The sequence below is a fragment of the Elephantulus edwardii genome, unplaced genomic scaffold (assembly GCF_000299155.1).
Source record: "Elephantulus edwardii isolate Elephantulus edwardi_28Jun2011 unplaced genomic scaffold, EleEdw1.0 scaffold00084, whole genome shotgun sequence".
NCBI lineage: Eukaryota > Metazoa > Chordata > Mammalia > Macroscelidea > Macroscelididae > Elephantulus > Elephantulus edwardii.
This window is the reverse complement of record NW_006399834.1, coordinates 10,915,415-10,930,232: the sequence shown is the minus strand read 5'-3', so window position 1 is coordinate 10,930,232 and position 14,818 is coordinate 10,915,415. Positions and strand designations below refer to the sequence as shown.

General features: G+C 40.6%; 1 protein-coding gene across 1 annotated transcript; it reads left to right on the top strand.

Moving 5' to 3' along the window:
• Positions 1-305: 305 nt before the first annotated feature.
• On the top strand, positions 306-1,334 carry GPR33 (G protein-coupled receptor 33). The gene has a single exon (XM_006889994.1). It carries the CDS (start codon positions 306-308, stop codon positions 1,332-1,334), a length of 1,029 nt encoding a protein of 342 aa, XP_006890056.1.
• The last annotated feature ends 13,484 nt before the right edge of the window (positions 1,335-14,818 follow it).

Sequence of the window (14,818 nt, the reverse complement as noted above, 5' to 3'; positions counted from 1 at the left end):
AAGACCCTCGGTGAGCTGGACTGATTCGTCACTGGGGTAAGGCGGATAGGTGTGTCGGAGATAATAAGATTGACACGGGGGAGGGGGGAATTAAAAAAAAATTTTTTTAAAAAAAGATTGACACGGGATAGAGCAGGGTTTAGGGCTGTTGTACATAGGGTCGCTATGAGTCGCAAGCGACTCGACAGCACATAACAACAACAAAAACAACTGTGCAAAACTACCACATTAATCTATACATTTTATTTTTCAGTATGATTTTTTTATTTATTGTTATTTTCACAGTTTCTCACGACACAGAAGTTATGGATACGATCAACTATACTGATCCCCTAGTCAATATCTCTTCTTTAGTAAGTAACAGCACTCACATTCTACTTCCAGACTCAAAAAACAGTCTGGTCATAGCCCTTCCTTTGTTTATATCATTTGTAATTGGTACCATCACTAATGGCCTCTATTTATGGGTGTTAAAATTCAAAATGAAGAAGACCGTCAACACCCTCTTATTTTTTCATCTCATTCTCTCATATTTTTTTTCAACATTGATTATGCCATTCATGGCCATTTCCTACCTTCAAAACAATCACTGGAACTTTGGAACTGCCATGTGCAAGGTCTTCAACAGCTCTTTATCTGTGGGAATGTATGCCTCTGTGTTCTTCCTCTCAGCCATCAGTCTTGATCGTTATCTTCTCACGCTCCACCCTGTGTGGTCACAGCTGCACCGAACCCCACGCTGGGCTTCCAGCATCATCCTGGGAGTTTGGATCTCTGCCACTGCCCTCAGCATACCCTACATGGTCTTCAGAGAGACCCACGAAAATCCTAAAGGAACAGTGATCTGCCGAAATAACTATGCTGTATCTGCTAACTGGAAAAGCACAGAGATGGAAGCATTGAGGAAAAGGATTCACACAGCCTGTTTTGTTAGTCGCTTCTTGGTAGGCTTCCTTGTGCCTTTCTTCATCATTACATTTTGTTATGGGAGAGTAGCCCACAAGATAAAAGAGAGGGGCCTGGTTAAGTCCAGCAAACCCTTCAAAGTCATGATGACAGCCGTTCTCTCTTTCTTCATGTGTTGGATGCCCTACCACATATTTCAGGGCTTAAGTCTAAGTAAGACCCAGTCACCATTTTTGCAATTGGTTCTGATACTTACAGTGATAACCACTTCTTTCAATACTCTTTTTTCTCCCATACTATACTTATTTATTGGGGAGAACTTCAAGAACGTTTTCAAAAAGTCCATCCTTGCACTGTTTGAATCAACATTCAATGAGGAATCTTCTTCAGAAAGGACACAAAACCTAAATTCAGGAGCAGAAATTTAAACTTTGGATACTTAAGCAGATACAGACTTTGTGTCAATTATACCATGAGAGATATTCCATTTGGGGTTTGGTGATTTTTTTTTTCCATAGTAATTACAAGTTATGGATTGAATTGTATTCCCCCAAAATATGTATTGCTATTCTAACTCCTTTATTTCAGAAGTAAACTGTAATATAATCACTTTCTATACTGTCTATCTGTTTCATTGACTATGCAAAGGCATTTGACTGTATGGATTACCACAAATTGTAGCTAACCTTGAGAGGAGTGAGAATCCCAGAACACTTGATTGTGCTCATGTGAAACCTATACTTGGACCAAAAAGCAGTCCTCAGAACAGAGCAAGGAAACACTTCATGGTTCAAAACTGGGAAAGGAGTGCATTAGGCATGCATCCTGTCTCCATACCTTTTCAATCTGTATGCAGAACAGATCATTTGAGAGGTTGGGCTTTATGAGGAGGAATGTGGCACCATGATTGGAGGAAGGCTCATCAACAACCTGCCTTACGCAGATGACACTACCTTGTTGCCAAAACTGAGGAGGACCTGAAGTGTGTGCTGCAGAAGGTCAGAGACTGTAGTCTGCAATATGGACTGAAACTCAACATTAAGAAGACAAAGATTCTCACCACTGGGCCAACTGGCAGCACTATTAGGGAGAAGAGATTAAGATTGTTAACAATTTCAGCTTGCATGGCTTCACAATCAACATTCTTGACACTAGCATTGAGGAAATAAAATAAAAAAAAAATTTCATTGGGGAAGTCAGCTGTCAGGGACCTTTCCAAAGTGCTGACGAGTAATGATGTCTAGGGACTAAGGTGTGCTTGATCCAGGTCATGGTCTTCACAATTACTTGCCATGCATCAGAGAGCTTCACAATGACTAGGGATGACAGAAGAATAATTAATTGCCTTTGAGTTGTGGTGTTGGAGAAGAATATTGAACATGTCATGCACCACCAAGAGAACAAACAGTTTTGGAGAGGGTGAAACCAAGTTTCTCCTTGAAGGCAAGGATTTTGATGTTCTGTCTCAAATACACCCTGGCATGTGGTCAGGAGGTACCAGTCCTTGGAGAAGGACATCATGCTTGGAAGGTTGGAGGGACAGCACAAGAAAGAAAGACCCTGGATGAGATGGATTGACACAGTAACTGGGATAATAGCAGTAGGTGTGTCAAAGTCAGTGATAGGGCAGGTTTCAGAGCTATTGTACATAGGGTCACTATGAGTCATAGGCAACTCGATGGCACATAACAACAACATAATCCAATTGATTGATATTGGACAAATATGTTGTTGTTATGTGCCGAAATCGCCTGCGACTCATAGCAACCCTATGTACAACAGTCATTACCCAGTCACTGAATCAATCCATCTCATCCAAGAGAGATGATTTGCCTTAGCATGGAGACAGAGTTTCAAGACAGTGTGCTTATTAGCCATCTAATCATATAAACCTGCTTCATTATATTAGAATCAAATCAGCCCAAGAACAGAATACATGAGTGATTAAAAATGTGTTTCAAGTGCTGGCCCTAGTTCTTTCCTCAAGAAATGGCTCTTTGCATTAGTGAGATGAATAGGTTACTTAGATTACTTAGCTGCTAACATATATAAAAGAGGCTGATGTGGAAACTAGAACACTGCTTGGAAGGGGGGAAGGGCAACGCAAGAGGGGAAGACCCTGGATCAGATGCATTGACACAGTAACTGAGATAATGGAGTTAAGTGTGTCAGAGACAGTAAGACTGGCTCAAGATAGGGCAGAGTTCAGAGCTATTATGCATAGGGTCACTATGGGTCACAGATGACTTGATGGCACAAAACAATATGTACCATGCAAGTATGATTGCATTTCCCTGAGAAATTAGGGGTAAAAATTATTTCATTGTAGAGTATATGGTAATGGTAGACATAATTCAATGGTGATTAATTTTGTAAAACATAATGAATAGTAATGATTGTATGGAACACAATGTGAATGAATAGTATGGAGTCTTCCTCCAGTCCTGATGCCTCATTCTTCTCCATATTATCCATCCTTTCAAATTATTTGCTTAGTGTACAGGTTGAATAGGTGAGGAGAAAGGATACAAACCTGATGCACAACTTTACTGATTTTGAAATATGCAATGTTTGGTAGAGACCACATTAGTAAGTCAAGTGCAATGAGGCAAGATTGGGTAGGAAAACCGGTCTGGTGGATACCAACAAGATGGGAAAGAGAACAAAGACCCATAAAAAGCACAGGGCCACCTTTTAGTTTCTGTTAAGACCTCAATAAAATTGCCAAGATAAAGAAAGTAGAAATTCATGAAAAAGGAAGTAAGGAGCTAACAGAGAGCAAAGAAAGGGCAGGATAACTAAGAACAGATTCTACCAATCAGAGATCGAGATTGTTAACAGTTTTAGTTTGCTTGGCTCCACAGTCAACACTCTTGGTACCAGCAGCGAGAATATATAAAGACAGATTGCATTGGGAAAGTTTGCTGTCAGAGACTTTTACAAAGTACTACGGAGCAATTATGTCAGTCTGGAGACTAAGGTTCACCTGATCCAGGCCATGATTTTTCCAATTACTAGCTACGCATTGGACAGCTGGACAATGACTAGGAATGATAGAAGGAGAATTGATGCCTTTGAGCTGTGATGCTGGAGAAGAGTATTGAATATATCATGGATTGCTACAAGAAACAAATTCGTCCTAGAGAAGGTGAGAAAAGGCTGCTCCTTGAAGGCAAGGATTCTGAAGCTGCATCTGACATACTTTGGAGGGACTAGTGCTTGGAGAGGGATGTCATGCTTGGGAGGGTGGAGGGACAGCACAGGAGAGGAAGATTCTCAATGAGATGGATTGATTCAGTGACTGGGGTAATCGGGGGGTAGGTATGGGGGGGACAATAAGATTGGCACAGGATAGAGCAGGGTTTTAGGGCTTTTGTACATAGTGTCGCTATGAGTCACAGGCGACTTGACGGCACTTAACAACAACAGAGGGAGAACCTCAATGCTTCACAGTCCAGACATGCACAGTTAAGGACTATTCTGAAGTGACCTAGTTCACATTTTAGGTACATGAAACCCCTCATGCAGCCAGTGACATAAAGGAAGATGGACCAGAGTGAGAACATTTCACTAAGTTTTGAACTTCCTTTGACAAAATCCCATAGGCCTGGACACCACTAGCCTATATTTGTATAAAGACCACCTCAAGGGGAAGTTACTGGCTGTAATAACACCTACTTCATTATAGCCCAGGGTCCTCTCCATTTTTCTACTTTCCACAGAGAGTGACTGGTTTCTCTCTTGAGAGTATACTTTTGTTAATAAACTTTCCTATATTTCCACCTTCACTCCTATATCCTTGTTCTTCTCAGCAAGATGGGCATGCCTGACCTTGTTGGCCATTGATTTTCCAGTGCCCTGGCCACAATTTGCTTGCTGCAACAAGGGCTAAGCCTACACCATGACTTCTAACCATGTGAGACATCCTTGATCTTTGTGACTTTTGAGTTTCCAGAGCTCTGATCAGACTCTGCTTATTGCAACAGGGAGTTGGCCCACATCAGGACCACTTTAAGCAAGACAAACAATGGCTCTTTTAGGTGCTATTTCTCTTGCTGTGGCACTGAACAATGACTCTTTTAAGAGCCAAGAGGGAAAGAGGCAGGATAAATAGGGGTGAAACCACAGGGTTGCATAATTTGGTAAGTGGAGGGAGGGAGTAAAGGAAATGGGAAGGATCTTGCAGCGACCTGAAAAGATAGGGTAATGATGGGCAAGGCCAAACTGTGATTAATTTTCTACAACATAATGGAAATGAAACACAATGTAAATGAAGAATATTGTGAAACACAATGCATATGAACTTTGTAAGCAAACTAATATAAATTAAAAAACTAAAGAAAAGAGCCACTAAAATTTCTGTACTCTGTAATACTCCTAGAGCACAGGAACTATATTACCAGTTTTTCCTGCTCTACTCAATTCTTTTATTAATTTATTTTGGCCAAACCAGGCCTTGACCAGGGGATTCAGCCACCCCTACAGTAGTCTCACAGTACTATGTTCTCTTGTTTTGCTCAGCTGCTTCTTGATATATGTACAGGTTTTGCATGAACACAATTAAGTGTTCTGGCGACGCTATATATATTGAATGAATAAATGAATGATAACTGAAGTCATGGGAGTGTGCATAGTGAGAGAACTGAAGGCCACAGCTGGACTCCTGGGGAATACAGACACGCAGAGACAAGTTGAAGAAATCGTTTCATGAAGGAAATCTAAGGAATGCCAAAAGAGAAAAAGGGAAATCAAATATGTTAGGAAAGATAATTTATCAAGCTGCAGAACATGTGGAATGGTCAAAGAAGAAAATTGGAAAGTGTTAATTAAAATTAGAGCCAAAGAGCTTTTTGGGAATATTAGCTTCAGGAAGCAAACTCAGATCACACGGAAGAATACTGAGAGGTGAGAGTCTTGAAGCTTTGACAGTAGCAGCTCTTGTAAATTTATAGAATCAAGGAATAACACCACCACCTCCCAACTTTCTCCCTACTAAAATTTACTATCACACATTCAACCAATTAGACATTAATTTGTGCTAAGGGACTGCCATTAAAATGCAAATATGCCTTTTAAAAGAGTTAATTTCATTCACAAGTTAAGAGGAATTACTTTAATCAGCTTCACACCAGCAATGTGCAGCTAAACCCAGTACTTCGAATTGCTGCATTTTTATTGTGGCCTAGAGGAAATAAACAGCTAGAGGGAAGGTCAAGCCTGGAGTGAATTTTGGAGTTCCATAAGGCAGCATAACTAATGACTTAGAGGATTGTTATAAAAGACAGAAAGAGGGAGGAATATTCTGAAAAGAAAGCCAGCTGGTGACTAGTGAAAATGCCTAAGATACAGTCTAGGTTTACACCAAATTATTTCAATAGTGGTGTCCAAGATCTTAAAACTTTTGAACAACCATCTAAAACACAACTGTGGGTCTGTACTGTTGTTGTTAAGGTCGTTGAGTCATAGGCGACTCATGGCAACCTTATGAACTGAACATTTGTATAACTTTCATCGTTTCTTCAGGTTCAAAGGATTTCTGGAGGCAAGCTTTTTCAGAAATGGATGTTACTGCTGCTTCCAAGCTTGTTTTAATCAGGGAGCTCCACCAAACACTGTCCACCGTGGGTAACCATTGTCGCATTTGACAGATCAGTGACCTCGAAGAATGTTTGACCAAACACAATTAAAACCAGGCCTGAGGGCTGTAGATTAAAATCATCTACCTTTGGCTTGGTAGCATCACTTTCTATCCACTACGCCAACAGAGTTCTCTTTATGTGATGGACCTCTACTAACCAGGAGCAAAAGATTAAGAAGACAACCAAAAGAGCAGAGAAGAAACAGTTTTATAGAAGTAGACTACTTCTATAAATCTGCACCTACCTTGAAACCAGAACTAAGTGGAGTTGCTAAGGACACCTTATCTCAAACCAAAAGGCAAGTGTTTCCCCCTAATAAAACATACCTGTAATAACACCCACACTAACAGCACTTAGTCCCTGTTAAGCAAAATTTCAGGAAGAACTTGCTTAAACTTAAATTCACCAACCTTTGAATGCTATATTGATCTCCTTTAGAGTCAGCAGAAATCCTGGTGTCCACAGAGATTAGTGTGCAATCCCATAATAAGTGATGCTCACGGCTCCAGGGAGCTTTGGTAGCGTAGTCCATAGGGAGTTGCACTGCTAACCCAAAGGCTGCTCCACCCAGCAGTTTGAAATCATCAGCACTTCTGAGGGACAAAGGTAGACAATCTTCTCCCTTACAGTTTACAGATTTAGAAACCAAATTGAAAGGACAAATACTGCATGGTGCCAATGTTGTAAAACAGGACTGACCTTGGGGGTGGGAAGAGACTGAAAAAGATGGTTTCAATAATGTATACTGCATTGAAACAGATGAAGGAGAAAACTGTTTAAAAGGGATATGTGATTAGGTATTTTATCATGACAGGAGTCTAGAGCGAAGGCTACATGGTGGAGTGGACCTGGAGGAGGGATTTTAAAACAATGAAAGAATTTGTCTTTTACTTTTCCAAGAGGGGAGGGTTGGGAGGGGAGAATACTGCAGCAATGAATGAATGGAAATCCAAAGTCTCTGTAAATTTTTACTGAAATTAATAATAAATTTAAATTTAAAAAAAAGAAACCAAACTGAGAGTCAACTATGGGTCAGTTTCAATTTGACAGCAATAAATTTTGAGGCAGTTCAGAAGACTTCCAGATAAAACTTATCTTGAAAAGCTGAATGAGATTGAATGCACTATTTTCTCTAATAAATTTTGTCTACCCAAAAGACTAAGGTGTACCTGACCAAAGCCATTGTATTTTCAACTATTCTATATGTTTCTGAAAGCTATACAATGAGTAAGAATGAGAGAAGAATTGATGCCTTTTAGTTGTGGTGTTGGTGAAGAGCACTGAATATCCCATGAAATGACAATTGCACAAACAAACCCATATTGAAGGAAGTGAAACTCGGGTGTACCTCAGAGGTAAGGATGGTGTAACTTGGTCTCACTTTGAGCTTGTTGTTAGGAGGGGTCAGTCTTGGGGGGCAAGACATCATGCTGGGTAAGGTGGAGGGTCCTAGAGATAGAGAGGAATACCCACAACAAGATGGATTGACACAGTGACCATAATAATGGGCTCATGCACAGTGGAGATCATGAAGATGTGCAGGGTAGGGGAAGGTTCAAATCTGTTGTTCAAAGGGTTGCTATGAGTCATACTTGTCTTGATGGTACCTAACAACAACCTAACCTCTGATGGCCTAGTGGTAAGAAGCTGTGCTGCAACCCCATAGACGTATGGTTGGAATTCACCAGCTGCTCAGTAGGAGAAGAATAAGCAATCTCTTCAGGTGTGATATGTTGTTTTTATGTGCTGTGGAGTCTTCAGGGAGTTTTCAAAGGGAATAAATTGCACAGGAGGAGATGGCTCATCCTTCTACAGAGCAGCTGGTGGATTAGAGCCACATGCCTTTGGGATTGCAGCACAACGTCTTACCACTAGGCCACCAAGCTCCCTCCTATATGATTTATTGCCTCTGAAAACCTGCTGAAGGGTCAGCTATGTGTCAGTTCTGACTCAGTGGCATGCAACAACAATTTGAAAGACAGCATCTCATCTCTTTTTTCTTTTCTTAACATGGCAAGAAATCTCAAATTTGAGGTGCCTTTCATAATTGGTCCCAAATAGGAAAAGACAACAGCATGAAATTAAAGCTCAATAATACAAAGATAAGGAAACTAGGCTATAGGCTATAGAACCAACTGAAAACAAAGAAAATGTTGACATATTTTGAAGATGTAACTAATGTGACCAGTTTACTTAAATATTCTTAGGGGAGCTCTGGTGGCCTAGTGGCAAGAAGCTGCACTGCAATCCCAGAGGAGTATGGTTCGAATCCACCAGATGCTCTGTCGGGAAATGAGGGACACTCTCCTCCTGTACCAGTCAGATCTGATTTGATGGTACACGCACACACACCAATAATAAAATTTTTTAAAAGTCTTAAAAAATTCTCATATAGGAACATAAAGTGCTGTGTAACTGTCACTAAAAATCCAATAAAAAATGTTATGATAAAAAATACAAACAAAAAAGAAAAATCCTTATCTTCCCTCCTGTTAAGTCCAGTTGCCCAGTTTAGTCCAGATTTTCCAGGAAGTGCTTCGCCTTCTCTAAAAAGAGCAAAGACCACCCCCTTCTGTAAAAAGTGCAAAGGCCATGTGGGAAGTGCCATATCTGACCTTTATCAACTTCAAAGGGAGAAACTGTCCCCATCCACAGTATCAATAGCACAAAACCAATTCCTTATGAGGCCAGACATGGCTCCCATACTTCTTTCTACTCATTTCAACACCAATATTACTGCTTTTATGGGTTTAAAATCCAGTGTGATAGTTCACCAACCACAAAGAACCAGACTGAGGAAGACAAAAGGTTATAATTTAGGTTAATAACCGAATAGAGTCAAGATAGCTCCCAAAATGTACAAACAGCCACCTAAGCCTCGAGCCTTGCACTCCCAAGTTCTTAGTCCTGCCAATATTGGCTTCCTACCCAACAACCCTTCCCCCAAAGTCCCATCTTACATCAATTCTCCAGTTCAGCCATGGCTACTGCTGCCATCCCTAAGCTTATTCTACATTTTCCTGCCTTCTCTTCACTGGAGTGGGAAAAGTCTTTCTTCTCTGGCTGGGGAGGATTTCTTCGTCTTCTAGTGGTGGTTGTTGTTATGTGCCTTTGAGTCGCCTGTGACTCATAGTGACCCTATGTACAAGAACCCTAAACCCTGCTCTATTCTGTGCCAATACACTGTCTCCAACACACCTATCCCCATTACCCCAGTCACGGAATCAATCCACCTCATAGAGGGTCTTCCTCTCCTGTGCTGTCCCTCCACCCTCTCAAGCATAATGTCCCTCTCCAATGACTGGCCCCTCCTCGCAACATGTTTAAAATATGTGAGACAAAGCTTAAGAATCCTTGCCTCCAAGGAGCAGCCTGGTTTATCCCTCTCCAGGTTGAGCCTGTTAGTTCTCTAAACAGTCTGTGGGATATTCAATACTCTTCTCCAGCACCACAGCTCAATGGTTTCAATTCTCCTTCTATTCTCCCTAGTCACTGTCCAGCTCTCTGACACATAGCAAGTGATTGCAAAGACCATGACCTGTATCGGGCACACCTTAGTCTCCAGAGTGACATCACTGCTCTTCAGTACTTTGGAGAGGTCTCTAACAGCAGGCTTTCTCATTGCAATAATTATAAATAATAATCTCATAATTTCCTCGATGCTGGTACCAAGAGTGTTGATGTGGATCCAAGCAAACTAAAGACATTAACAATCTCAATCTCCTCCTGATCTATCATGATGCTACCAATAGGCTCAGTGGTGAGAATCTTTGTTTTCTTGATATTGAACATTAAACCATATTGAAGGCTGCAGTCCCTGACCTTCCACAGCAAGTGCTTTAGGTTCTCCTCAGTTTCATCAAGCAGAGTTGTGTCATCTGCATAATGCAGATTGTTGATGAATCTTCCTCCAATCTTGATGCCACATTTCTCCTCATAGAGCCTCGCCTCCCAGATAATCTGTTCTGCATATAGATTGAGAAGGCATGGAGATAGGACACAATCCTGGCATACAACTTTCTCAATTTTGAACCATGCAGTGTTTCCTTGCTCTGTTCTGATGACTATCTCCTGGTCTAAGTATAGGTTTCATATAAGCACAATCAAATGTTCTGGGATTCTTGTGCAGGAAGATTTTTTTTCTCTGCATGTAGAGCCATTCAGTTTATTGGTGAGACTTGTAGACTGTTGATGGTAGCTAGCCAATCCCTTTGTGGATAGGTCACATGCCCCATTTGTATAATCCTGTCCCTCCACTTGATTCAGTCATCCATGCTAGAAAAACTATACTGAAAGACAAACTCCTTACCTCCCAATTACTCTTCTATTCTTTTTTAGAAACAGACAAACAGAGAAGAGGGGAAAAGCACAAGTAGTGGAGAGACTCTCTAATGTTGCCTATTATTTCCCCAAATTTCCTTCTCTAAATAGCTATCTCGCAGAAATTTAAGAATAGCTTCTTATTCATCTGTTTATCTCTAACACCTAACTGAGTGTCTAATATGATGAGTAAATGTTTATAAACAATTGGATAAATACAGGCATGCAACTATTAATGAATTCTAGAGTTAGAATTTTCTTTTTTAAATTTTATTATTTTTTGTGCGTGTACTGTCAAATTGGATCTGACTGGTACAGGAAGAGACTGCCCCTCCTTCTCCAGCAGAGCATCTGATGGACTTGAACTGCGTACCTCTGGGATTGCAGTGCCACTTCCTGCTACTAGGCCACCAGAGCTCCATCTAGAATTTTCTTTATTTTGAAAAATCTCTAGAACATCTTATTTCAGCATGCTGAGAATCAACACTATTTCCTTTATTTCACATGCCAAAGAGAGTTTTGTCAATGGGTAGTTCTCATGAGAAATAGAAGGAAGATGGAGAAGGAGGTTAAATATTCGTTTCTCTAGCTCCGACCATAAAGGGTCATCTGCTATTGGCTATGTGCTTTAGTAAAAATCAAGTCTTTCTCTGTTCTATATAAATCCCTAGCTCTGGAATCCCTACATCCTTTCAAGTTTAGTGGTAGTGACATCTCAGACATTACTATGTCCCGCAAAGTATAGAGTCTTGTTGTTGTTATGTGCTGTCGAGTCATTTGCGACTCATAGCAACCCTATGTACAGCAGCCCTAAACCCTACTCTATCCTGTGCCAATCGCACTACCTCTGACACACCCATCCCGATTACCCCAGTTACTGAATCAATCCATCTCACAGAGGGTCTTCCCCTCTTGCGCCATTGTCCCTCCACCCTCCCAAGCATGATGTCCCTCTCCAAGGACCTGTCCCTCCTTGCAACATGCCCAAAATATGTCAGACGCAGCCCCAGAATCCTTGTCTCCAAAGACTTGCTTGGTTTAATCCTCTACAGGATGAATCTGTTTTCTTGGCAGTCCATGATACATTCAATACTCTTCTCCAGCACCACAGCTCAAAGGCATCAATTCTCCTTCTGTCCTCCCTAGTCATTGTCCAACTTTCTGATGTATAACAAGTGATTGCAAAGACCATGGACTGTATCAGACGCACCTTAGTCTCCAGAGAGACACTGTGCTCTTGTGTACTTTAGAGAGGTCACTAACAGCAGCCTTTCCCATCGCAATACGTTTTTTGATTTCCTGGCTGCTGGTGCCAAGAGTGTTGACCGTGGAGCCGAGCAAACTGAAGCTGTGAACAATCTCAATCTCTTCACCATCCATCCTGATGCTACCAATTGGTCCAGTGGTGAGAATCTTTGTCTTCTTGACATTGAGCCTCAGTCCATACTGAAGGCTGCAGTCCTTGACCCTCTGCAGCAAGTGCATGAAGTCCTCCTCAGTTTCAGCAAGCAGGATTGTGTCATCTGCATAACACAGACTGTTAATAGATCTTCCACCAATCCTGATGCCACAATTCTCATAGAGCCCAGCCTCCCAGATAATCTGCTCTTTATACAGGTTGAAAAGGTATGGAGACAGGACACATCCCTGGTGTACACCCTTCCCAATTTTGAACCATGCAGCGTTACCCTCCTCTGTTCTGACTACTGCCTCTTGGTCCACGTATAGGTTTCGCATTAGCACGATTAAATGTTCTGGGATTCCCATTCTTCTCAGAGTCATCCACAGTTTGTTATGATCCACACAGTCAAACGCCTTTGTATAATCAATGAAACACAGATAGACATTCTCCTACACTGTCAACTCAGAAGTAAGCCATTTGAATCCACCAGTTGCTGCTCTGCAAAAGAAAGATGGGTAATCTGGTCTTTACTGGAGGATCAGGTTTGAGTTTATTCAACCTGCGAACACTTAACAATACTATGATTTAGGCCATTGGGTGGTGCTCTTACAGCCACGTGGACTTTTGTCTCAGATCTTTAGAAAAAAATAATTTGAGTTGTCTCTGCCCTAGTTTTCTACCCCAAAAGGTTGTTACTTTTGTCAAGCTTGGCTTTGCATTTCCTGGGTAAGTGGTGGGTATTTGTGGATTGATAATTTTTGTTTGGTCCTGGGCTGCAGCCTGCCTTATGATTGGATGAATCCTGCAGGGATTGGCCAGTAAACTATACAAATGAAGTGACTATACACTATGCAAACTTCATTTCTTTGGCCCTATTCGCGAAAGCATATATCTCAAATACAATCATGTGAAACCTTTACAGGATTACATAATCTCTTGAGGATCCAGAATTCTATTGAAAAGATCCATTCCACTGAAAATCTCTTCTTATTATTTCAAAATACTGCACAATTTTTCTCTACAAAGGATATCACTCACTCTCACTCACTTATTGCTGCTGTAAAGTAAGAACTTAATCATAGCTGACCCCATACTGGGTTTTCTGAGGCTGTAAATCAAATGAAAGGGAGGAAATTATCCACCTTCTCCCACAGAACCACTGGTGGATTCAAACCACTAGAGAGGTGCCACCTTTGGATTAGCATCACGATTTGCTATGGACTACATCATAAACTCCAAAATTAAAAATAAATAAGTAAATAAAAGTTCTTAAAACAGCCTGGTCAAAATTGAAGAAAGCACTGAAAGAGATACACAAATAATCAAAACCTTATAGAATAATTTGCTAAATTCTCAGAGCACTATAAAATGAAAAAGAATACAAATATTACAATCATTTATCAGACTACTCTAGGAAAATCGTACAACTACCAAAGATATACATCACTGCCTTAGTTAAAAGCTATGTTACCTAGGCAACGGTACTAGAAAATGGTACAGTAATAAAATAAGAATTTAAAAAAGCAAAAGCAAATTTAACAAAGGAACAATCAATACCAAGATCCAAATGAAACCTCATCTCCTACATGTTTGTACAAATTATCCATGTCAAAGATAGACTGAGTCATTAGGTGGAAACTATAATTTTCTGGAGCCTAACTTCTCCATAGAGAGGGGTTCACCTGGAATGCAGATAGACAACATAAGACTATTCAAAATATTTTAAGATTTTGGTGCAAATAACAGAATAGGAAATTATATATGTGATTTATAAGTATGGTTTTGTTAGCATAATTTTATTTACCACATTAGATAATTGTCTAATAATCTTACAGCTATAAAAACTAACATAAGTTTTGGGGGTTTTGTTTGTTTGTTTCACAAATAACATCCAATTTGATTTTATAATTCACTCCAGTTAAAGAACAGGGTAGGAAGAGCTGAGGGGTATATTTTGCAACTAAATAATCCCATATGAAAGAATAAATTTCCGCCCCCTCAACTCTGGGTAATAATATGCTAGTTAATGTCCTTCCAGATCCACTCTTCATCCTTTTGCTTCTTATGCTGTGTCCTTGGGGGCTCTCTATTTATCCTGCATCAGCCTTTGCCTTCCAATTTCCTGTTTACTCCAGCCAACAGAAACGATGACAGAAAGTCAAAAAGTGGAAGAGGAATAAAATCAGACTGCAATCTGGCAGGTGCAAAATGCAGTGAGGGACGACAAAGTATTAAAACAAAATGTGCAAAGGGCTGGAATTAGAAAATTAAAAGGGAGAAACTTGCTTAGCATTTCTTAAGCTGAAGGAACTGAAAAAAAAAATTCAAGCCTCGAGTTACAATACTTAAGGATGCTTTAGATGTTGTTGTTATGTGCCATCGAGTCGTTTCCAACTCATAGCGACGCTATGCACAACAGCTCTAAACCCTGCTCTATCCTGCGCCAACCGCACCACCTCTGACACACCCATCCCGATTACCCCAGTTACTGAATCAATCCATCTCATAGAGGGTCTTCCCCTCCTGCGCTGTCCCTCCACCCTCCCAAGCA

Coding starts and splice junctions, on each gene's coding strand:
- GPR33 (XM_006889994.1), top strand. CDS start 306: ATGGATACGATCAACTATACTGATCCCCTAGTCAATATCTCTTCTTTA.